The 24645-nt window shown below is 54.6% G+C and overlaps 3 protein-coding genes across 6 annotated transcripts; 2 read left to right on the top strand and 1 right to left on the bottom strand.

Annotated features, from left to right (window-relative positions):
* The first annotated feature begins 2921 nt into the window (after nt 1-2921).
* LOC120522115 (heat shock protein 75 kDa, mitochondrial-like) lies at nt 2922-5104 on the top strand. The gene is made up of 4 exons (XM_039743277.1): nt 2922-3050; nt 3236-3381; nt 4288-4360; nt 4754-5104. Exons 1-4 carry the CDS (start codon nt 2937-2939, stop codon nt 4853-4855), a joined length of 435 nt encoding a protein of 144 aa, XP_039599211.1. The 5' UTR covers nt 2922-2936; the 3' UTR covers nt 4856-5104.
* Nucleotides 5105-6566: 1462 nt separating this feature from the next.
* slx4 (SLX4 structure-specific endonuclease subunit homolog (S. cerevisiae)) lies at nt 6567-18205 on the top strand. Of its 4 annotated transcripts, none has more exons than XM_039743273.1 (15): nt 6567-6647; nt 7883-8138; nt 8223-8324; nt 8725-8884; nt 9141-9332; nt 9718-9920; nt 10223-10509; nt 10860-11130; nt 11286-11362; nt 11584-11730; nt 13167-13336; nt 13796-15777; nt 16548-16650; nt 16744-17013; nt 17801-18205. In XM_039743273.1, the coding sequence occupies exons 2-15, from the start codon at nt 7919-7921 to the stop codon at nt 18144-18146; spliced, it is 4530 nt and encodes a 1509-aa protein (XP_039599207.1). In that variant the 5' UTR covers nt 6567-6647; nt 7883-7918; the 3' UTR covers nt 18147-18205. The 4 variants fall into 4 exon arrangements, with proteins under 4 accessions (XP_039599207.1, XP_039599209.1, XP_039599210.1 ...); XM_039743275.1 differs by lacking the exon at nt 6567-6647 and adding an exon at nt 6654-6774; XM_039743276.1 differs by lacking the exon at nt 6567-6647 and adding an exon at nt 6654-6808.
* A 690-nt stretch (nt 18206-18895) lies between these two features.
* On the bottom strand, nt 18896-24368 carry mcrip2 (MAPK regulated corepressor interacting protein 2). Its single transcript, XM_039743278.1, has 3 exons — nt 24077-24368; nt 23165-23266; nt 18896-19670 (listed from the first exon to the last, which is right to left on the bottom strand). The coding sequence occupies exons 1-3, from the start codon at nt 24270-24272 to the stop codon at nt 19612-19614; spliced, it is 357 nt and encodes a 118-aa protein (XP_039599212.1). The 5' UTR covers nt 24273-24368; the 3' UTR covers nt 18896-19611.
* Nucleotides 24369-24645: the final 277 nt, after the last annotated feature.

Here is a 24645-nt window from a genome sequence, read left to right as displayed (position 1 = left end):
GTGTGGCGCTGTTCAAGTGGACATGTCAGGATTTTGCTGCTTGCTCACGAGAGAGTAGAAAGTCGCTGCCTGACCTGCATGATCGACACCACCGTTTGTGTTAGTGTGGCCTACCACGGCGCAGGACATGACGACTTCCACGTGTCCCCTAACAGGAACATTAACGCCTGCAGCAGTGCTTGGGGGCAGACATCTCTCTTGTCCTTCCACTTGATCGCAGTCACTTCGGCACACGCAGCTGAAGCCAGCAGGCGTCGGTCACCTCATACAGCACAGTATGCTGCTATTCCTTCTAAATAAAATTGCAAGCAATTTAGAAACTGCACCTTGTTAATAATACAGTAACCGTGGTCAATCTTCAGTGATGGCACAGATGGCGTAGTGACGCCATGTTGACCGTACTTGCCATCCCACTTGTATCCAGAGCTTGACACTGAATTGAATGTACCGTATCCATGACAGTCTTCCCTTATAATCCATGAGACTTCGGTCAATACTTGGGTCACAATCGGGTACGCTTCCTGCGGTTGGTGCAGTTTAGCTGCTGCCTAATTTGCTTCATCGTTTTTAGTAAAATGCAGATATTTCATGATTGGTGAAAAACGATACTCGCTCATATCTTCATCGAAAATGGGCATCTGCAACAAGCAGTTTGTGGACCAGTGCTATCCATCTCTGGACTGGTTTAAGCACTGTGCCCTGAAAGACCCACATGTCGTGTGCAGCGCCAGGCTGCCAGTGACTGTTTATTCCACCACAGGATCAAAGGCCCTCTTTAGACCGGGTTACCCGTAAATGGGCATTGATATGAAGCTGACAGCAGAAACGGGCATCACTGTCACCTAGTTAAGGTGGCTCAGTTGAAGGTTGTTCTAGAACTGTCTTTATGGCTTTGAGTCTGCCATTGTGTTTTTGGTTGGAAGCTCCTCCTCAGTCGTGAATATTAATGAGTTCCCATAAAGTGGCCGAATATGATGAGGTCAGCTTTGTGATTTGATCCACTAGATGGCAGCAGAATGCCATCCGGCGAGTTATTCAGGCTTAATACTGTAAAGTGGACATTCACACGCCACCCCGCGGCTTAACTGGGTTTACGTAGAATTCCGAGCCGAGACACACTTGAGGTTAATGCCAAGGATGTTAATATGCAGTCACCATTTACCCGTGCTCATTGTGCCCAAGCTGCCCAGCCAGTGGTAGGTGAAACCCCTAAGATGTGGCTCGTTAGCTGTCACCAGTGTTGAGGAGTGGCACCCTAAGGAGTCTGCCACCATCTTCATCTTATGCCTTAATGCTCATTTGTCACTGAATGGAACCCGCAGCATGTGCAGCCAGGTCACAAGTGCCATCACAGCCGGCCTTTTCACTGTGAGATGCCATCTGTTGGAGTGCAGCTGCTGGCGTGGTGAGGTGTGGTGCCTCAGACACTCCAGTATGTCTCGCCATCGTTCTTCCTTTTTGCGACTGACTACGTGAGGTCCGTTGTCATTATGAAAGGCTGTAGGGTGTGTAGGTTTGACAAATCGCACCCCCGTGTTTTGTGACACAAAGGATAAGTGTGACCCCCAAGTCAGTTATTTCTTTACAAACATGCTACTTGTGTATTTGCTGTGCCCCACAGTCCAGCGTTTTCTATTCATTTTTAAAGATCTCTTGCCTGCACTGATGTTTTACGTTGGCGTTAACGAGACGCGGATTAAGCTGGCAAGCGAGCCTTACGTCCGTTTTTGAAGCCCAGACACACTTCCAGTTTTGATGTGAGTCTTGTGACTTGCTGGCCTTCTGAAATTGCTTATTTCTCATTTATGAACAAATGCCAACATGATGAGATTCGGCCATTTTAAAGAAAGCCAGCTCTGTGCCACCTCGGGGCTCGCCCTGTGCCACGTGGCACACTCTTGACAGATCAAATGACGGTAAAGGCTTCATGGCACCTGATCTTCTTCCATTTGTGAGAATTGGCAGGAGCGAGCAGAGAAGGTATCGGAGTAGCAGGAGTAGGCGCCAAGGTGATCTTCGCCATCCTGCATCGGGAACTCCAGCGGCAGGTTTTTGTCACCGAATCTCCAGTCCGTAAAGCCGTAACTTGCTTTTGATGTTTCGTTACGCTTATAGGAGACGTTGGACTTTGGAGCGCACTTTCATTTGTAACGCGTCTGTGAAGATTTAAGTGACTTTGACTTGAAACATACCGAGCGTCTCCTTCAAGTTCCAGTGAGACGCGGGCATTTCTTAGTCTTAGGTGTGCCGACGTGTCCACTGCTAGTGCAGATGAGGAGCGGGCTCGCTTTGGTGTGTTTTTGGCCCCAGGCCGCCTTTAACTGACCCTTGACCTAATTGCTTGGCATCTCCTTACCTGCCTCAACAGTTATTTGATATTTCTCTGCCCAGATGCCTGCGCCATGCTGACTGACACCCGTTTTGAAGGCCAAGGAATTCTGTGGCGGTTTCCAGTCTCCAATGCACACGTCACACAGGAGCAGTCGAGACCTTGGAACGCTCCATGTGGCAGAAAGCTGTGCAGAGGATGCCAGCCTAAAAGAGGGGCGTCCAGTTTGTTAAAATGCCCTGACCAGCCTGACAGCAATGGTACCCTGCGGGTGTAGCTGCACATGGCGCCGATTTCACTATAGTGGGCTTACAGACCCCTGAAATCCTGCCTTCTAACTCCATGTCCTTCTCGGCATGGGAGCAGAACTTGTGCACCCTGGTAGCCTCTTGCTGTGACAACAGGAGTGTTGCCAGTGCCAAAAGGGCATGATGGGAAAAGAGCCCCGTCCTCATAGTGGCAGGCTGTGACCGTCGTCGGCAGTCAGGGTGACCAACAAGACCTACTGGGTCAGTTCATCTCTAAAAAGCTGCCATTCTGTGGAGGGCTAGGTACTGCCAGCCGTGTTGGCACCTGCCGGAGAGCGCGGTCTGAAACGGCAGAGCCAATGGTGACGAAGTTTTTGTTTCTTTCAGCGTCGGAGCGTCTCACAGACAAGCAGGCGGAAGAACTGCTGGCCTGGATGAAGAATGGCCTTGGAAGTCGCATTGCCAATGTAAAGGTATCTCCATGGGCGTAGGGCCCAGTCGTGACTGGCTGGCTTTGCCATCTTGCACCAGATGAGATGTTGGGCTCTTCTGAAAATGGCAGGATGCACCCGAGTCAAATTTATGCCCCAGTGTTGCAGATAAGGCAGCCATGAAGTTGAGTGTCAGGGAAGAGTAAAGCAATCTTGTCCTTCCTCAGGTGACCCCCAGGCTGGACACGCATCCTGCTATGATTACGGTGCTGGAGATGGGGGCAGCTCGCCACTTCCTGCGCACACAACAACTGGCCAAGACCAGTGAGGAGCGGGCACAGATTCTACAGCCAACTCTGGAAATTAACAGCGGGTAAGGGCCTTGGTGCTCCTCTAACATCTCGCGCTGTCCAGTGGTGTCCAGCTGGTAAGCTTTGTGCTTGAAGAGCCTCACAAAAGGGGGGCCTTGGAGGGGATTTGAGGATTTGACCCCCAGCCTCCCAGGAACCAAATGTCGTCTGCCCAGCCAGAGATCGGAAAGCGCAGACTTCAGGTCACCCGACACTCGGAGGCTGCAAGTGGGCCTTCTTGATCACCACGGCTGGCTTGCCTGCCCAGGTTGGGTGCCGTGCTTTTGTTTTTACAGACCGGGCAGGATTCATTTTGCCCAGTTTGTAGCAACAGTTGGCCTCTCCATGCCCAGTATGGCCAGACCAGACTGCAGCACACAACCATTAAACACACAGTTGTCAACACTTCTTCACATGATGCTGGCGTCCACAGTAGAACTCGTGCCAGCTGCTGACAGTCTCTGGGCACATTCTTCATTGGCATGTCCCATGCCGAAGGGTTTGGTTGACTTTTTGATACATTAGCGGGGCATCCAGCCAGCCTGTGACCCTGCGTGGGGTCACGAGGTGGCGGCGAGAGATGTTGGGCTTGCCACTTGTCATTGGCACTGCAGGCCTTCCTGCCCTTCGCAGTCCCCCACATTGTCTTTCTGCTGAAAACACAAGGGTATCCGTCCGCCTGACCAGCCCTAAGAACGCGGACTTGAAGTGAACGTCCCCAGAGACCCCCATGCCTTACGACAGTCGTGTGTGCGAGTCCAGGGCAAGCGCTCCTCAGACACAAGGGTGCCACGTTTAGGCCTGGCAGCCCTTGGGCACACCCTCAGTCCGATTCACAAATAGAAATGTGCAGCAGTGTGCTGGGATCGGTGGAGGTGACGTGTGCCACCCGTGCGACTGACCCTTTTTTTTTGGTCTTGTCCCCATAGCCATGACCTTATAAAGAAGATGGACGCCCTTAGGAACTCCGACCCGCATCTAGCCGAGTTACTGCTTGAACAGGTGAGCTGGCGGTGACGTCCACGTGTGTGTGTGTGTGTGTGTGTGTGAGACGTGTGTGTGTGTTGCGGGGTCTCGTGGAGTTTCGCCTGACTCCTCTGTAAATGTCACGTCTGTCTTCAGACTCTTCTTCCTTTCCTGCTGATGATGCAAGTGACCTGAATGCTGCCAGTGGAGCCATTTTGTAGGAAGTATGGAATTACAGTCACTTAAATGATACAGTAATGCCTATGAAGGTGCCAACTTGACAGTGGTACCGTGTAACAGATTTGCCTTCTGTGCCAGATCAGTTTGTCTTCAGAAAGTGACAGGGTTACAGAGCCGTAGCTAAAGTGTGATGGTGCCAGTCCTCGTGTGCCTCGCTCACGGTGCCATACCTCCTCTTGTCCTCCCCAGATCTACGACAATGCCATGATCGCAGCAGGACTTAACGATGACCCTCGCCCAATGGTTGGCCGCCTGACTCAGCTACTTACAAAAGCCCTGGAGAAGCACTGACACGGGGCCCGTCACTGTAACCTCGTGGTGCGTGCAGCGTGGCAGAGGGCTCGGTGACAAAAATGACGTGTGGAGAAAGAAGCACTTTTGGCACAAACGGGGAGCGTGTGGCCGAGTCCCGGGTCATCTAACATTTCAGCGCAGCAGTTGTGCCAGTCTGAGAAGTAGGAGCCTTTGGCACCAAGTCCAGCAGCCCGCATGCAGTATGTATTGGGGGGGAGAAAAAAAAAAAAAAAAGGACTAAAGACGTCTAGCGGGAGGAAGTCTGGGCCTCCGAAAATATTAAAAAAATAATAAATTGTTGTTGTATTGAACGAGCTGTCCTGTGTGGGTGGGGGCATCGCCACCCCTCTCCTGATTTTGAGACTGAGACCCGCGCTGAAGAACTGCATCTGGTGAGCCTGTGCCAAGGCTGACTGACCTCCGCCCTGGGGGCTCTCACAGCCACTCCACATGGCACCTGCTCACTGTGTGTTCTTGGATATTGTGCCATGTTAAGTGGTTTCACTAAGGTTTGTACCAATCTGCATACTGGCATCTTAATCTTGGCTGCTTCCATTTTAAAAAAAAAAAAAAGGCACTAAGTGTGACCCCCCCCAAAATGTGGAGAGAGGGCCCTGGCACCTGGTGAGAGAGCAGCAGTTCAAGGTGCCCAGTCCGGATTCGGACCTACTAGAAGGCCTCTTGTGCCAGGCTCTTACTGGAATTCAAATTGATATAAATGTACAAATAAACCGTCCGTGCGCTCTGATGCCCAACCCGTGCTTACGACCAATCAGATTGTTTCAGGTCAGGTTGGGGACCGTGCACTGGCACAGCGCGCTGCCATACCCACCACACAATGGTGCCCTCTTAGTTACATGAACAATAATAGAAGTTGTAAATATTGTCAAGGCAATTCCAACAATATTTACAAACACTCTTCTAGTTGTAAAGGTTTACGGTCATCTGAAACGATTGTAATATACACATTTTCAAAAATAAGAAATAACAGCTTCTGATTTATAAATATGGAATTTTACTGGTGTTGGATTTATCACGTAATAATACTTGTTAGAATCCTAAAGAATGATATGTGCTATGGGCATAATGCCAGCATCGTGCCACACTGTAAACGAGCACCACAGCCACCTGCGCGAAAATGGCCAAGGGGCCCATTAAGCACCCCCATGGACTGCAGCGAGCGCTTAATGGAGGATGTGACGGTAAAAGACGACCAAGTCCGTTCACTTAAAGCAGATTTATTAATAAACGTAGAGCAAAATGGACGGGAAAGTGAATTAAGGCAACAACTTCAGTAATATTTCAATTCAAACACAGTTGGCCCAATAAAGCGCCTTTGATGCATTGATAGCCAGGTTGGCGCCGGGGTGGCATATACTCTCCGTGCCCAGGTCCGCCCTTCCCGATCTGCTGAGGCGTCCGCCTGTGTTTGTGTGTACGCTTCGTTCTGTTCATCCTCCGGCATCGCGCGTGTACGAGCAGTCATTTTATATTTCAGTACATTAAAGACTAAAATCCCAGCTAAATTAGACATAACGGCCATCGCGTTTTGAAGGCCGTGGAGAGAACCACTGAACCACCTACACTGGGCATACATACATGATGCTCGGGTCATTTTGCTAGACTTCTCACTGCCCACGTATACAAACGTCAACCTAAAATGAACCCCGCAAAGTCAGAGTGAGGGTTTAACTCCTGGCGACTTGGAGCCAAACAGGGAAGTGCAAGGAGCAGCTTTGACGTCATTAAAAAGCGACCGCGCGTCAGTCACGTGATCGGATGGCGGCAGGTAGGAGTCGTTTGTGTTTGGAAGTCGAAGTCAGTGAGCTGAGCGCAGGAAAATCAAAGAAAACGTTCGAATTCGAGCGCCAGGGGCTCGGACGTATGGACAGCCGCCTCACCCGCACACTTTCACGGTCGGTGCACGTTGACCATGAGTGCTGCTCAATGGTTTGTCTTGTTCAGTTTCACTGTCGGTGCTGAGCGTTTGCGCCGACTGTTCGTGCCGCTTCTTCGTTCCTTGTATTGCTTTATTAGTTTTCGGCGGCCCCTTCTTGTTCTCCCCCCTCGTTCGCCTGTCTGTCGACTGTATTTACGCACCCGGTAATCGAATTATTATTTTATCGTGCCTGCTTATTTGGTGAATCGGTGCTGCCGAACAGCCAGGCTTCCCTGTGCAGGCCTGCATAAAGACGGCGTCGGCGTGGCACCTCGTAATGCTCCGAGAATTGAGCGGCGTGGCTCCCCCGTCCGGATGGAGTTTGTACCTTCTAAAGTGTTGAATTCGGGTCCGCATTGCCCGCGTGTGGTTGCTGCCCGCCCTGTGCCCAGTTCAACGGGCAGGTCTCCGAGTCTCCTTCTTTAGGGTGGGCTTACAAAGGAGAAGAAGACTGAAATCCCAGTACAAAACTCCAAATTACCAGTCCGACGAGGGGCTGAGCCCAGGCCTTCGCAGGGAGCTGTTGACATGGCGTGGTAAACGAGGCACCAGTCGGTCTTCATGTAGCGCCTTTCACACCGAGGTGAATAAAGGCGAGTATTGGGGGTCCCCGTTTGAGTGCTTGGCACAGACTGCAGTGTAGCCCCCGGTGGGTTTGCTCCCAGCATGCACTGCAGTGACAGTGTCAGTCAGTCAGTCGGGCCTTTGCCACGGGGTGGGGAGCCGTGCCCAGTTGGCTTTGTTCCTCGTCTTTCTGGTGCCGATTGGCAGCTGCGTGTCGTGCCACACGTCCCATGCCACACGTCCCGTGACGACTCTTGGAGGGAGTTTGCGGTGGGCCGGGAGACGTTGCTGTCAGAGATGCCCCACTGCCGGGTCCGTCTTGTTATGCGGGACCCCAGAGAGTGGCGCTGACAGGACGTGGGTGTTTGAGCGGGTCGCTGCGATTAGGCGAGTGCCAGGAGCTGCTGGCGCCCCTTTATTTATGCTCGGGTGTGCTGACCGTTGGAGGGACCCTCGGCCTGAAGTGCTCATGTTTGATGTGACGATGGCCGGGACCACCGTTTGTGTTCTTCTTCCCGCAGATGTGATCTCGCGTGAGCGGCAGGTCGAGAGCCAAGATGGAGAACTCGGACGACGAATTTGCTGATCTCAGCAGCCGTTTGTTAAAGAGAAATAAAAAGCAGGAAGGGAATGGGAATGCCAGCCACACAGCGGAGGAGAAGTGCAGGGTGGCCAGGAAGACCAAGAGGACCGCCAAGGCAGGACCTCCAGATAAGCCTCCGAGCGTCCAGCCGCACAGTCCCAGCGGGCATCGGCCGGAAAGCCGTGGCGTCTTAGGTGAGGGTCCGGGGCTCTGGCTGGACCGCACGTGTGGCTGTGGCTCCCTTGGTGTGTGACCCTTGACCTTTGCTCATGTGACAGGTGCAGGACCCCGAGTGAAGGACCTCGTGCTGCAGAGGATGCAGAAGTTCAGGAGGCCAAAGCCAGAGAAGCTGACGGCGGAGGGCGAGTCTCCGGGCACAAGTTGGTTTCGTTGCACTTTGGTTTGCTCTTTTGCCAGGCTCTGTAAATTGAGACGGATGTCCACAAGTCGGACCCCCGAGTCACAGATTCAGGCCCCATTGCCTTGTAGAAAAGAGAGGTGGGGGTCTGCAGGGGCCAGGGGGTCCCAAGGCCTCTGCGTTTTCTGCCGTTTGCAGACGACGCTGAATGGAGCCGTGACGTCCCCGTCATTGTCGCGCATGAGCTGGGCAGCGACTGTGGCATTGGCATCCCCGTTGTCTGCACTGGGTACAGTGAAGGGACAAACTGCCGAGAAAGGGGCCCCCCACAACCGACCTTGCAGACCACCGCTCTAGCCTGAGGCCTTGGGACCCCGCAGTTCACATCACTCATTGGCTGACCCCTGAACTGTGACCCGCAGGTCAGCAGAGCGATGAGGCCCTGGCCCGAGCGATCCAGAAGATCCTGGACATGGAAGGCACGGAGGACGGTGGGCAGAGTCTCGAGGGTCTCTTCTGCCACATCTGCCAGAAGGACCTGTCGGCCATGAACTGCACGCGCCGAGCTCAGCACATAAACAGGTAAGCTGGCCTCTCTCTGTGTGACACTTGGTGGTGGCCCGATGTCCTCCACCCCCGTGACGGTGCTCTGGTCTCAGGACTTCGATCACAGTGGGAGGATGGCACTGCCAGCTTCTGACGATTTGCGCATTAGCGGGCACAGCCCCACCTTTGACTTCCTGCATCTTCTACTCTCGAGGGTATGAATTGTGGGTAACCATCGGCTCTGCCCGTGCCCACCGGTGTACTCTCGGGTGCCTTACTGCTTCCTTCACAGGTGTCTCGATCAGAGCGAAGCAAAGCCGGCGATCCCGGGGTGTCCCATCTGTGGAAGACGATTCACTTCTTTGAAAAGCCGCGCGGCCCACCTGAAGAGCTGCGCCACAGCGATGGCGGTCCCGACGTCGGCCTTGATCGAGGCTGTGCAGCAACAGGCCAAGGAGCGGCTGAGCGGCGGCACCAGAGAGGGGTGAGTACTGCTGGGACTAAGAGGGGCTCGCGACCCTAGGGTGGGCTCGCTTTGTGACTGCTTGGCGTCGCCAGCCTTCGATCGTCTGCACCAGCCCGACTCCTTCCAGCATTATAAAATGGCGGAGATTGGTCAGAAGACACGAGGGCAATTGGGAGAACCCAAGAGAGTGTCTGAAAGGAGGCGGCACAGAGTGCCAGTGGCACCGCCTGAGGGAAGAGGGCAGGGAGGTGGGCAAGGCCGTGAAGGCCACAGCTTGCAGTGCACACATGGCACCCGGGAAACGCCGGAGAAGCCGAGCGCTTGCCTGGCGTCATTATTGGCAAGGGGCGGAGCTCTGGTGTGCCTGGCCGGAGACTGATCTGCTTTCTCATTTTATGTGAAGTCTTACAGGTGGTCAGGTCAAAAGAAAGGGCACAACGGGCATCCGACGGCCGACAAAGAAGATGAAAAGAAAAGAGGAGCCAATGGACGAGAACACGATGGTGGCGCTGGCGTTGTCGCGCTCGCTGATGGAGCAGGACATGGCACCGGCAATCGACGGGCAGCTGCCCACCACAAAGCTGTGGAAGCCTCTGGATAGTGCAGGTAGACCCCGATGACGGGCACAAGGCTGCTGGTCACAAGTGAGTTGAGTTGGAAAGTCGCTGGAGGTCTGCATGTGCTGCACTTCTGTAAAGGCCTCGTCACCACGTGAGACCGCAGTGCTGCTTTAATGTCACTTGGAGTGCCTCCTCGCCACGGCCTGGCAGTGCGGGTTATGTCACTTGGAGTGCCTCGTCGCCACGGCCTGGCAGTGCAGGTTATGTCACTTGGAGTGCCTCCTCGCCACGGCCTGGCAGTGCTTGCGTTCCATGGTCCAAACTGAACTCTGCGTCTTTGCATTTCAGATAAGAAGCCGCGTAAAAAGCGCCCGGCGGCGGCAGCGCCACCTCCCTTACTGCTGACACGAGATCCAGAAGAAGCGTTCCGGAGAATCCAAGAGCGAGCGACGGCTTTACTCCTCCGTGAGAGGGCACAAATCAACAGCACCCCGCCACTGCCTGCCAGTCACGTGTCCTGGGACCATGGGAAGAGCCGCCTGTGGGATCGGAGTGCCTTAAGTGGCCATGGTGGTCTTCAGGATTTCTATACCACTACGCTGCTGCCAGCGGTCAGGCCATGGAGCTCAGTCCAGGTAAGTCATGCCAGCAGTTCTGCCCGTCACACACCACTTGGCCTGACATTTGGGCACCCAAGAGGAGCCTCGCAGCCCAGAAACTTCAAGAAATGGCCAAGTGGACTTTATGCCATAACGGGCCGAGTCGCCAGTGTCAAAAGGTAATGCCAGGGTGGGTGATGACTTCAAAGGAACAATGGACATAAGCAAAGCCCCTTGACGGAAGAGGAGGTGGGGCGCTGGGCTGCTGCTCGTTGTGGCTCCCTCTTTGTCACTTTTTGTCCCTCTTTGTCACTCTTCCTCCTGCCACCCACAAGTGATACGTTGATTTTTTTCTTTTGTTTTTCTCGTTTATTCTACACGCGCAGCGTCAAACGGAAGATGACGTGAAAGGAGCGGGTGGCAGTGATGCCAGTGCAGAATGTGGTGTGGCACCCGCCACTGGCCTTGGGGGCCCTGAAGGCCTCGTGACTGACCCTCCTTATCCATTCGCTCACCAAACTGTTTGCGCCAGTCAGAGTTCACAGAGCCAGCAAGCCCTGCGTGACCTGATGGAGCTCGCCGAGGAAGGGCTCAGCTTGAGCCAGGGGGACCCGAGCGTATTTGCCCGGAGGTTGGGCGCCTCCTCGGGGAGCTCAGGTGAGTGAAATGACAAGAGCAGGCCAGTATTAGGCCAGAGGGTCTTAGTCCAGAAGACCATCATAGCCTGGCACCACTCGATGATGGCGTGGTGTTCTCATTTTGGTTTTTGAGGGGCGGCGGAGCCCCTCTCAGTAGCTTTAATATTTTCACAGGTCGGGACGCCGGGCCTTCTGTCAAGCTGACGTCACATCCGGGGGCTTCCTGTGCCCGTCGAGGCTCTCAGGACTTGGTAAGAGCTTGTTGTGTTGAGTTCTGATGGCCTTTTAGTGTTACTGGGCCCACTGGGCAGACCAGTTGTGCCATTGCACAGCGATCCTGACTGGCGCGTGTGGGCACTGCGTGGGTTTTGCTCTTGTGTACTTTGACTGCCTGTGCCATGCCGAGTTTGGAAAGTGGCAACTGATGTCCGGGCCTGCCCATTCACCGTGTGGCATTTCAATTGTCCTGCAGTTGGCGCTGCGTAAGCTGGCTTCGGACCTCGGTGGGATGATCAACAACCCTCAGCTGAGTGACGTCCAGTTCCAGACGGACTGTGGTGGGCTGCTGTTTGGCCACTTGTTCCTGCTGTACGCACGATGCCCGAAGCTGGTTGAGGCGGTAAGTGAGCTCAGAGCCGTGTTGTTGACGTTGTGTCCCCGTTCCAGGCCATTGGTGACAGTTGTGTCCCGGTGTTTAATGTCGTCTTTGGTGTTTGCTTGTTTAAGTACCGCGCGTCATGTTGGTCGGGGCGCCAGGAGCAGGTGACTTAAGGCGGCCGAGTGTGGCGGGCGTACGCTGAGACGCGTCCATCCGCTTTGAAGTTAAGCGACATTCACAGAACCGTTTAAGTGTCATCGACCGAGGACTCCCGGGGTCACCTTTGGACGCTCGTACTGCCCACTGTGCCCCTCCATAGTCGTAGGATCGAGATGTAAGAGCTGCACTGTGACAAGTCTGCTGTGACTGCTCCTCCTGTCTCGTGACCACCATGCCACGTGTCGCCACCCTCCGGTGCCGTGACAAACGTGTTCAAATGCAGACCTCCGCTTTAAGCGATGGGAATCTGATGTGGTGCCTCACGGCTCGTTACTTGTGACCGCTGAAGTGGCGCCACTCGGGCCGACTTGCCCACCGGTGCCCATCAGCTGCCCCACTCCAGACGTCTCAAATGCGGCTTCCACTCTCTGTCACTGGAAAGTAGCATCAGGATTGCTTGTCCCGTCTGTGTGTTACATTTGTAAATCTGGGCACAACATAAGAAGAATATTCTGGAATCGCCCGCCCGTCCGTTCATTGTGGAGCCCTCGGACTTTGGGCTTTGAACCGTCAGTGTCACGGCATACAAAACCAGTCCGGGTGATTTTGTGTCTACACTGAAGGGCATCCCGTCGGCAGCGGGCAGACCACCTATCCACTGCATAGCCCACACAGTTGGCACACATTTGGTGATGTGGGTGTTCCCTGAGGCTGAGCCCAACTTTACATCGCAGGCACATAAGTAGAGAACACGAAGGTGCCATGCGTAGAAGTCTGGCGGGGTGGGCAGAGCTGTGCAGATGCCCGCTTTTAAAGGAGCAGCCGCTAAGTGACATTAACGCACGTTACTAGGGCACACCCAAGTGTGGAGGGCAGAGGCCCGCAGATGAGGCCATCGGACTGATGGAGCCGCGTGATGTTGACAGCAGAGTCTGTGCCCTGGCACGTGGGCACTGCCATTCACCCAGCATGTGGCAGACTGGACCGATGCGACCGTTTCTCAGATTTTTATTTATTTTTTTTTTTGAGGAACATGACGACCATCCCAGCCATGCATTGGGGGGCTTCTTCGACTTTACGAGCCATTGTGTTGAGGGTCTCTGTGGGCAGGAAGTCGGACAATCGAACAACATTTGTAAAACGGCCCATTGCTGCCTTGTGGGGTTGGCACTGATGCCAGCACGAATCCGCTGGAAGGTTTTGTTGAGTTGTTGAGGTGGACCCCCCACCTCGTGTCGTTTTTGCGGTGGTCTTGCTGCGAGTCAATGGCTCCTCGTGTTTGCTTTTCTCTTTCTCAGGTTAACGAAGACGGATTCTTGGTGGAAGAGGAGGGTCTGCCGCAGTCGAGACGCCTTTTGTTAAGCGGGGTCTCTGTGGACGCCATGAGGGACTTCCTCGCTTACCTGTACACCGCCCAGGTCTCCATCGGCAGGACCACCCTTGATGAGCTGAGGGGGCTCGCTGTCAGGTCTGAGCTTTGGGCACTGAAGGCCTTGGGGGCATTGCATGGGGGTCACTGAGCTCAAAATGTTTGGCTGCTTTGACATTCGAGGTTCAGCTTGGCTCACGTAGGCAGAGCCCCCCGAGACTCAGGACGGTCAGCCGTCCCCCTGGGCAGGATCTTGTCCAGAGTGGGCTACTGCCATGAAACGGCGTGTGCGTCATTAACAGTAACGGGACCCCAGGCTGGCCACTTGTCACGTCACGTCCCTCTGTTCACAGTGACTGGCGGTGGTGGGCTGAAAGACGGACCCTCGGCCCACCTCCACGAACTGAGGTGTCCCTCCCCCAATCCAGCTGTGCCAGCTGCCCCCAACAAACGTTAACCCCTAGGTGCCCACCGCCTCTCCTCCCCGATGCACTTTGTGACGTCCAGCCAGTGAAGGTGACCTTGACCTGACGTGCTGTTTGCTGTTTCCCAGTGCAGGTTCGGCGTGGATGACCTCCTGGATTTGTGTGCAGCCTTGGCCGCTGGAGGAGGAGATGACGATGACGAAGAAGAAGAAGTAGTAGTGCCGGAGGTGTCCATGCATGAGGAGGAGGACGAGGAGCCTCGACGTGACTGTGAATGTGGAGAGGAGAACTTCAGGGAGCTGCTGCGCTCCATGTGGGTGAATGATGATGATGATGATGATGACCGTGAGTCATGTGACCTTTATGGCCGGCCTAAGCCGGACACGATCACTGAAGAGGAAGACCATCGGGACAATGAGCGGGTGAATGACGAGGAGCTGGAAGAGATCTACGAGTTTGCTTTGACGCAGCGCAAGACGATGGGCACGTTGGCAGTTAGTGACGAAGAGGACGGAGTGCCGAGTAAAATCTGTGAGGGCAATGAAGAGCCACGTCAAGGAAAATCTCCAGCCGAAAATGAACTACGGCTGCTGACTTTGGAGCTCAGTCTGAGCTTAGAAGATGGCTGCCAAGGCCCGAGCGGGCACATTCAGCCGAGCCCAGAGGAAGGGCTGTGCCGCCTGACCAGTGCTGAAGTGTCCCTCGCGGGCGCCAATCGCAGCTCTTCAGGTGGCGCTGATGGGGACCAAAGCCATGAGGGGCCCGTCCAGGAGTCGTCACGTTCTGAGGCTCGAGACAAGTTCAGCTCCCGCACCCCTGCCAGGCCTGGCGAGGACTCGATGCCCGGCAGTCGGGCGTCATCGCTCGTAGATCTTTCCGGTGGCTCCCCTTTAAGTCTGCCGGTGTTAGGCCTCTCACCCGTGACTCCGCCGAAACCGGGCGAGCGTTCAGCAGCTGCCAAAACACGAATAGGCGACAGTCCGGTGATGCCCACAAACACACGAGTGCCGCTCTTCAGCATCTGTTCCAGCCCGGTAACTAAAGCGAAGCCCCCTAGCAACACCGAAGGCCCGCCGTCCCCGTTACGTTTCAAGCTGGGATGCCCGACTTCCCCAATCGCTAGCCGTGGCATGAGGTCGACGTGGAGCCTGTCTGTGCCCTCAGAAGATGAAGTAATTGTCCTGTCCGACTCGGATGAAGAGGCAGAGGATGGCAAAGAGCGGCAGGGGTCCAAATCCAACTCTCCAGTGCTGAAAGTCCAACAGCGAGACGACGAAAGCCGCAGCACGTGGACCCCCGAGCGGCCACAGGCCGGTGTATGGATGAGAGAGAGCCAGTCGGGCAGCAGGCGGAGTGGCGCAACCGATGCCAGCCTCGGTGACAACACCAGTGTTGATACCTCCTGGCTGATCCCAGCCACTCCGGTGCCCACCACCGCCAGAGCAGTCCAGTGGTCTGCGAGGGCACCGAGTTTACTGAAGAGCTCTGCTGACGTGACGGGACACGGCTCGGTGTGGGCAAGGGGATGCGAGGTGGGCCGAGAGTGCCCCGTTCAGCAATCTCCATCTGGTGACCACTTGGACACAAACAATGGCAGCTCATGTGGCACCTCGGAGGGTAGACACATAACCAATGTGACACTTGGAAGTAGGGCGACGTTGGCAGAATCTCGACGCACGATGAACTCGTCCAGCATAGGAGAAGACGAAGGACCAGCAGGCTGCAAAAACTGTCACGCCAGTGAAAGTCCAGAGGTCTTCGAGGCCGATTGTGACAACGATGGCCGCTGGCAGACTTGTGGGGAGGCCCAAGCAGAAAGCCCACCGGTGCAGAACGCCATGGAAGAGGCGGATGAGAGCTTCTGTCTGATTGGCGAGCCCCCTCTGCCCTTTGACGATGATGGTGGCTGGGACGCCAGCGAGGGCCTGGGCAACGTGGACGATGGCACCCCGAGTAGTCGCTACAGCGAGGAGGAAAGAGTGGGGGCTCTCGGCGTGAGGAGGTCACCTGCCAGGGGCGATGCCAGGCTTTGGGAGGAAGAGTCTTCTCCGGTGCTCCTGCCGCTGTCCCAAAGGCTGGCAGCCAGTGCACCCAATCAACTGCTCAAGATGCCAGGTAAGAGTGCCCTATGAAAAGCGGGCAGTGCCGCTTGTTTTGTTGGGATTGACTTTGTTGCAAAAGTTTCTGCTGACTCTGCCTTCCGGGTCCCTTTGCTGATGTGACAAACCTAAGAGCGGTGCCCACTTTGGGGTAAGGGTTAGCTGGGAGGGATGGGGCAGCCAGCGGGCATCTCCAGCGTGAGGCGATGGTGGCAGATGTAGACTGCGTGGCACTGAAGCACAGGAGAGGACGATGGTCCAGTCAGAAGTGTGCTAGGATGGCGCCACCTACAGGACAGGGCGGGTGTGCACTCTTCGTTTAGTTGACCCCTGGTCCTGCCAGGCAGGGTGGCCGCACTTTAAAGTGAAGGTGGGATGCAAAGGTCTGAACAGAACAGGCGATGGCACCAAAACGCAAGACAACAAAGTCGAGGACGGCGAAGTTTGACAACGATGATGATGATGATGATGGTGACCACGCGGGGCGATCACCAACTTGGTCAGCCCGATGGACTCGGTGTAGGACACGGCCCTTTAATATTAGCCAGGCATCACAAATCGCCAGCAGTGGTGGCACCAAGACCTCTTCAGGCACATCCCGAATTCAAAAATGGCGACAGTCCAAACAGAATGAAGATTGGCTCATTACGGGGTTATAACAGAAGAAGACCATCGTTGAGCCAGAGTGCATAACAAGAGTGGGCACAACCCGCCTGTGACCACTGAACAGAAGCCTGATGCCCACCTCACTCTTTTTTTTTGTTTTTTGTCTTTGTTTTCATCCAGCTGTTGTTAAGAAGTCGGTGCCAAGAGGGGCAGTTGTGCCCATCACTCCGATGCCTGCCTATGCACACATGGAAACCCCAGAACTGAAGGCACAGCTCGGCAGGTGTGTTTGCTGAGATTAGACCCATGCCAGTGGGCACAGGTGGGTGTGAAGGGGTTCGGCGTGACTTTCTGTTGCCCTTCTTGTCCCCCTCAGGTTTGGAGTTCGTCCTTTGCCAAAGCGGCAGATGATCCTGAAGCTGCGGGAGATCCACCAGTACACACACCAGGTGGTCAGCTCCGACTCTGAAGACGAGGCCGTGGCACGGAGGCCCACCGCAAGAAGCCATGCCCCTCCAAACCCACCCCCTCTCGGCGAGGGACAACGGCCCACCAGCACACAAGAGCAGGGACATCCCGAGACGGAGTCTGAGTCCCTGGCGCCATCCCAGGCTTCACACAGCGACGAATCCTTCTCCTCCCAAAGGTGGGTCTCCCCTGTCCACCATTGCCCACTCTAATAGAAAGTGAGCTGAAGTCTTGGGTGCCCAAGTGGCAGGCAAGCAGCTGGTTGGCCAGGTGTCTCCATTTTTTGCTGGGGGACCCTGAGGGGCTTCTAGAAGCTTCAAGAGTGCCATTAGCTGCACCGGCAGAGGGGTGGCACGTGAGGGGTGAGGCTTAGAGTGGGTGGGATCCCTAGCTGGTGAGAGAGGGCCACAGGAATGCATGCCCACACTGCCCTCTTCCTAGTGCTGATCCCTAAAAGACTCCCTGGCACCCTATAACAGTATATAGCGCCTTTCAGTGAGAAGGGGGAGGAGAGGTGGTGGTGCCACCTTATTTTTTACAACCCCCTTTAGAGACTCCATCTACCACTGGCTAGAGTTGGGCATCTGCCAACCTGCTGAGGTCATCACTGATGAGACTTCTGGCAGGTGATGGGCACTGTGCTACTTCATGAGCCCAGTCTGAGTGCCACACCAAGTCAGCCTGTGGCATGGGGCCACTGTGGGGTGGCACAGTGTTTGACCATCTTAATGGCCTCCATGTTGGGTTTAATTGGCTCACATGCTGCTTGGGGTAAGGAGTGCCAACACTGGCGATTCTGGCTGGTAGGGGCATGAAGGGTGGAATGTGGGATCCCTGGGCACAAGTAGATGAGCATTCATGTTCTTTATGCCAGTGTGTGTGGTCATCTCAGGTGCCCCCCTTGTGCTTTGCCAATTCCTTTCGCTTGCCCCCTGAACCCTCCTCTTGCTTTGCTTGTGCTGCAGGTCCAACCCCGAGGCGCTGGAGCCCTCTGATGATGATGACGACGACGAGGCTGTGCCCCCATCTCAGGTGGCAGCACGGGAGGCAGAGAAGATGGCGGCTGTGAAGAAGTTGATCCTGTCGAACCCTGACCTGCACCGCCAAGTGCTGCTCTATGAGCCACTGGTGCTGTGCCAGCTGCAGGCCCACCTGAAGGAGGCCGGGGTCCGGCTGGGGGCTGCCAAGCTGCTCGATTTCTTGGACTCTCACTGCATCACCTTCACCACGGCAAAGCCGCACAGGCGCCAGCGGGGAACCAAGAAGAGCAAGGGGCCGCTGCCCAAGAAGGGGGGCCGTGCTGTGTCCTGACTGGCGTTTTATTTATTGGGGACAAATGTACTCAAAATATAGTTTTGTATTTTAATTGAGTGGTGTACAGGTTGGCATTGTGTGCATTTTGACATGGGGATGGCACACTGGCATAGAATGCAAGTTCAGTCGTTCATGTTTGTGCTATGCCCACCCTGGGATAGACCCATTAGGGTGAGCTGTGGTCATCTGAGACCCTTTTTTGGATGACGTGGCACATTTTCAGTAGAAACTCTGCATTTGTCAGGCCCGATCCCACCACCATGTGGCACAATTCTGAGCCCCCGTCACACACGGTAACAGCACGTTACCAATGAGCCGAGGTTCTCCACCATTTCTAGTCAGGGTGGTCTTCCCCAGGGGTAGCTGAACAGCAGCTGCCCACCCACTTTTAATTCTGTTTAAAGTGTATAGGCCTCCAGAGCAAGCTGCCGCTGAGACCCTCGCATTATTCTGATGTCCCTACTGGTGCCAACTCCCAGGGGCCCTGTGCCTGCACTTCACTGTGACACAATAGAGACCAGAGGTGCCAAGCGTCTCCACAGCCTGATGCCCCAGTGTGACTCACTCCATGGGGGCTTGGCAAGTGAACCCCTTCCGAGTCCACCATGTGCCACCTTTTGCTGGTATTTTCTGCAAACTGCAGGGTTGGGATGCCCTGCTCTAATGCCAAGCAGCAGGCTCTTGGACAAGCCCCCAGGCTGGTTTTACAAACGTGTCACCCGTGCAAGTCAAGGACACCACAGATGTGACAATTGAAAAATTCATTTTTGCAAAAAATCTACAAATCAACAAACCAACTCGGTACAAAAATGTGCTCGTCGTTCTCAGCTGACATCCCCTGAAGGGCTGGCACCACATCACCCACACCCGGGTGCAGGAGGCATGGCTTAGACATTTTAAGGAAGCTTTAAAGATGACCACGAGACAATCCCGGCAAGGACTGGCAGAATCCACCTTTTGTGATAAAGGCACTTGAGCCTTCTGTGATACCCGCTTGGCATCTGCCCCCTCAGATTAGTTGGGGTGAGGGCTCCCAGAGGTTTAGTGTCACAGGTGCCCATCTGTCTGGAGGGAAGGCCAGGGCTGTGCCACCATCACCTGCCTTGGCAAAACTGGAGACGCGCCCGACGCCCAGTTGGCTGCTCGCCTTCTCAAACAGTTCGACTTCTTGCGGCTCACACAATGTGGCACAATGGCAGCAGGTCCAGTTGCTGCCCAACTGTTGACAGGTGGCACCCTTTGGCAGGTTTTGCTCAGATTTTCAGAAGATGTCAGCCAAGAAGGTGGTCTCGTCATATAAAAGATCATCACTACTGCAGTTTGGCCACTTCCACCAGCAACATGAAGGTCAACAAGAAGCCAAGAACTCGCAGAGCTCGGCAGTCAGCGGCATGATGCCCATCCAGGTGGCGTCGGCCCAAACTCCTCTGGAAGAAAAGCGCAGCAGTCTGCCTCATGGAGGTCACAATATGGCCAGGACCCTCTGTGCCCAGAACTCCTCCAGGTCGATGGGGACAAAGTCTGAAAAGGAAGAGGACAGACAGGTGAGGGATGGCATCTGGACTTGGCACGAGGCCTTTACCCCCTGCTGTCCTCGAGGAGGCTTTCAAAAGCCAAAAGACCCTCCTGGATGCCACCAAAGATGGACAGCTGGTACCAAGCTTGGTAATGTCAGACGTCAGCAAACAGTCGCCAAGCAGCCCTACCAGGGGTCCCCCAGATCCCGGTTGGAAGGATCAACGGTGTGGGGTCAGCACTGGCAACTCTGCCCAGATTAAGTGAATAGTCTCCATGGATCACCTGCGCCCAATGCATCTTACCATGTCTCAGTGCCACTCTGAACAGCATGCCTATCTCCCCCTCAATCATTCAGTCACCTCTGCCCCTTCTGCCTTGGGCCCAACATGCGATTAGCTATCTGGGCTGCACTTGGGCATAAAGCTGGGCACACCCATGGTCAAGGAGTCTTCTTTCAATATAAGACACTGGAGCGATGCAGAAGTGATGCTGCCGTGCTTGTGGTGGTCAGGGGAAGAGTCTGCGCTGGTGAGTGCCCACACGTGGCACAGACTGGTGTCATGCTGCTGTAGGGCAAAGTAGGTATTGTCCTCCAGGATGTTAGTGGCACACAAGGGATGTACAAATCCCGAATGCTGGAGTGAATGGCTGGGCAGCAGCTCTACCACCATATTTCTAAACTGGGCACAAAGCCGATGCCCAGCTGGACATTCACCTCAGGCTCATAGCTAAACGGTGAACGCTATCTGGACATGTCAGACAACACACAAGTGGGCACTGGATGTGTAACCAGGAGGGCCACCGGCCATCCATCTGTTCTGACTTTTTGGGCACCTGAAAGCTGATGTGCCACATCTCTTTCGGGTGAGAAGCCTACCAATAAAAACATGGCATGGAAGCTCCTCTCCATAGGGTCTTTGAGCTCTGAGCCCACTGTGCCAAGCCAGTAACCAAGAAGCAGCAGCAGCAGACACCATTACTTCAAGAAACTCTTGTGCCAGAGAGGGCACAGCAAGCGGCCAAAGCGCATTCTAAACAACTGCACGCCCTCGGACCCTGTCTTTGGAGACTTTGGATGGCAGGCCTGTTTCTCTGTGCCAAGATGCTGCCTGCCACCTGGTGCACCACCTCCTACCGAGAAGGGCAAGGAAAGTAAAGGAGGAGCCCTCCCAGATTATATTTATGCCCGCGACTGCCAATGGCAAACCTCACCAAGAATTAGCCAATCAATCAATTCACCCCCCTTCCGCCATTGATTTGGTGCCCCAGGTGGGCAGAAGTTAACGATTTTCCTACACTGCTGTCACTTAGGCTGCCACATTGTGCTTTACCAGCTTCAAGGTCGAACACTTTGAGTCTGCCATGTTAGGGGACAAAACAGGTGCCCACCGTCCAAGATGGCAGCAGACCTACGCCCAGAGGAGCCCCTCACATCAGGTGTGCAGGGACCCTTCAGCACATTTAAACTTCAAGTACCTGAAGTGGCCACAACTGCCCAGGAGCCACTAGTGAAAGCGTTAAAGACGCACAGTGCTGGCCCATGCCAGGTGCCCTCTGGGCACAGTCGGCTCCTACTGGGGGACACAATGGGCGACGCTCGCTTATCTCGCCTTCTCCGCTGAACCACTCAAGTGCTGCACTCTGAGCTTTGCGGCTTGGCCTGGAGTAACCGTGAAAAAGAGTTTGCCCCCCGAACAACCCCCTTTAGAGCGCAGTGCGGACCACTGGGAAACAAACAAACTTTCATGGAGTCTGCCATAAGACAGTCACCTCAGCACACTGGCACACCTAGGAGGGCAGCAAAGACCTGGGCTTGGTGGTGACAACAGTAAACTGGTGCTGCGCTGCCACCATGTGGGCAAAACAAGCATGGATGTGAACTTTGGTTTTTGTCACAACAGCATGAGGTGACTGTAGGGGCGTGTGGCACAAAAGGACGAAAGTCCAAGTCTTCAGGGGCCTGGTGGTCTCCGTTTGTGAGATGTGGACGCTGCCCAGTGACCTGAGATGAGGACTGGACTCCTTCATTCGTGTCACTTTGGAGGGTCTTTGCGGTCCCACTGGTGTCACTTTGTGTTGCTCAGAGTCCCGAATGAGGCACATGATCTGCATGGTGGCATAGCGTCAGGCACTATGGCCATGTGGCACAATTACCTGAGGGCAATCCGCTCACAGGACCCTCATTTTCATGACCCAAGTGGCTGGTCCATGTGTACGCCCGGGGGTTGCCAACCAGGATCCCAAGCTGTTTTGAGAGTGGGTGTGCCAATGTGCTATACCTGTGCCTGCTGCCCAACCTAACATGCCCTACCATAGCCTCAGTAACAGGACAGCAGATGGTAACGGGGCACTAAAGACCCTTCTGATACGAAAAAGAAGTCAAAGTTCCATCAAGTCATGGAGGGCCTGGCACCCCAAAGTACCTCAAAACAAAGAGGCACCGACATCCCACTGGGCACTGCGATAAGATTCATATCAGACACAAAGGAGCCCTGGCCCCCTCTGCCCCCTGAAGATGGCTTCACACCTCACAATGACCATTCAGGTGGCAAAGCCGATTCCTATCGGTCACCAGTGGGTCCAGCCCTACACCTCTGGAAGCTGGGGTCTTCCTGGTGGCCCTTGAATGTACAAGTGAATGTCAATAAGATCGGCCATCTTCCAGTACCGCACCCTGGCGTCACCTACGCCCTCTCACAACTCACCTTAAACAGATCAGGTGGGCGAGTGAACAACCACAAGACCCTTCAGGCCCCCTAGGCAAGACATTTGTTAAACTCGGCCCAGGACTCCACAGAATTCACCCGTGGACAGCCCAGGACATCGACTGGGGGACAGAGCGGCACTGCCCATTTGCTTGGGCCTTCGATTACCACACCCAATGGACTGACCAGTAAGAAGTCCTGTTCTGCACTTCAGAGACTTGGTTTCCATTTTAGGTGAAGCCCTAACCGAGTCAGCTCTCTCAGCCAGCATCATGACCTCCACTTCAGTCAGCACAAGCTGCACCTTCTCTTGAAAGTTACGTCCCTTTGGACCCTCAATTCAAATGCCTGAATTTTAAATGCCACCTTCTGAGGGGTTGTTCGTTCAGATCAGCATTTAACACACACTGCGTCACGACACAAGCCTGGGCGCCGCTCCTCCGTCTACCTTTGGCAGCCCACAATTCCCCACTTCAGCTGTGCTACAAACGAAGGCGGACATTGCACTCTACCTGAAAGAAATGCTGCGAACGCGGGTCTCACTTCTACGTGGCACTGGTTTGTCCCGCCGTAATTACGGGAGCCTCACGCTCAAGTGTCTGTACGGTCACAAAAGGACGATCACTAGCTGACAGTAAGGGTGTAAAGCTGCCAGGTTGGCATGATAAAGCAAGGCTACCGTGTGCCCATAAGGTGGCACTCTTCAGACTGCAGGCAGCAGATATTACTGGGTGGCATCCTACCCAGCATGCCAGAGTGAACGAGAGTGTGAACAAGCAAACCACGACTTACTCTTCAGTACAGGATTGGGACACTTCTCGGAATACTGCACTGGGCCGTGTTCATTCTCGGGCCTGGGGGGCTCCTTCAGCTGCTGCTCCACCTCCTGCCAGGCTACAAACAGACAAGAGCGTCGACTTGTAAATGGAAAAACTACAAGGTGGTTACAAAGAAACAACACCATCATCATCATCATCATCATCTCGGCCTTCATTCAGGTTTGCAGAGTGTGGCCTGCTGGACTGGCACTGGACTTTAAACCAAATGTGCGGACTTAACCCTCACCTCAAGTCTTCACCTACCTGGTGTGCCCAAAGTAATCAAATGAAGAACGTGCGAGACGTCCGCTCTGTAACTTTGAGGTGTCCCAAGATAAAACACTCACCATGTGACAGTAATGCTGCAATGACGGCCCGCGTCGAGTGCTCCGTTAAAGTTGGTGCAAGCAAATTTATTAGGCCAACTGAAAACAGAATCTGCTTGTGGGGCACAAGACCAGCTGGGACTTGACCGACAACAAATAGCCTGGCACTCATGTCAACATCTGTGTGCAGGGCAGTCACCAACTCACCCGGGCATTACTCATTCAGACTCGAGATTGACAAGGTCCACAGGGGACGATAAATCATCTAAACCGAGTCAGGCTGTGCCCGTATGAAGGCATATGGCCGTCTGGCCTGTGATGAACTGGAGTCTCTCCTGATTTACTTCTTGCTTGCCTTGTGCCCGTTGCTGTTAAGATGGGCATCAGCTCTCTGGGACCCTGAAGGGGACAAGCCACCGACTGCTAGTTATGGCTTTCTGTGTCCCCGAGTTGGACCGAGGACATCTGGGAATGTTACAAAGTACGGATCGTCCAGGTGCCCGTAGCCTAAGTGAACGCCACGCAAGTAGATTGTGGTCAAAGACCAAAGTCAGGCCTACCTTCATATATGAAGCGGACATTCTCCTCGTGTGCCGCGGTGTAATCCTCTCGTGGAGAATCCGCCTGGATGGGTGGTGTCCGGAAGCGTTTACCATTCAACCGGTTAAAGACGAGCTTTGGTGCGGGGCTGCTGAAAGAAAAACACGGAAAACAAAATGGAAAAGTTGAACCTTTAAAGGTGAAAGCATCCTGCATCGAAAGCAAACAGCAAAGCCCGTCAATACTGAGCCACTCAACTTCGAGGCCTGATGGGCGCCACTCTGGGTGTGAATGGGCACTTTGATGGATGGCACCACACACCCTGCAGCACCGTGAACCGAGAATTCTGCCAGCAGCGTTCACACATTTAAAGTTTAAACCTGTCAGGAAAGACCCTACTCCGCTGGGCCAGGGGGGCCGTAGACCGTCGGACCCTGCGATCTGACCTGCACAGGTCAGGAGAAACAACCACCTGAGCTCAGGGATTAACAAAGGACATCAACTCGGAAACCCAGGGGTCTGCCAAGTAAAACAAGCAAGTGCTGCCCCAGGCTGGCCTGCTCACACACACGCTCACACACACACACCT

Source organism: Polypterus senegalus, unplaced genomic scaffold (assembly GCF_016835505.1).
Source record: "Polypterus senegalus isolate Bchr_013 unplaced genomic scaffold, ASM1683550v1 scaffold_1440, whole genome shotgun sequence".
In the NCBI taxonomy this organism is placed as follows: Eukaryota; Metazoa; Chordata; class Cladistia; order Polypteriformes; family Polypteridae; genus Polypterus; species Polypterus senegalus.
Note: the sequence above shows the minus strand (reverse complement) of the source record. Positions and strands in the feature narration are given on the sequence as shown.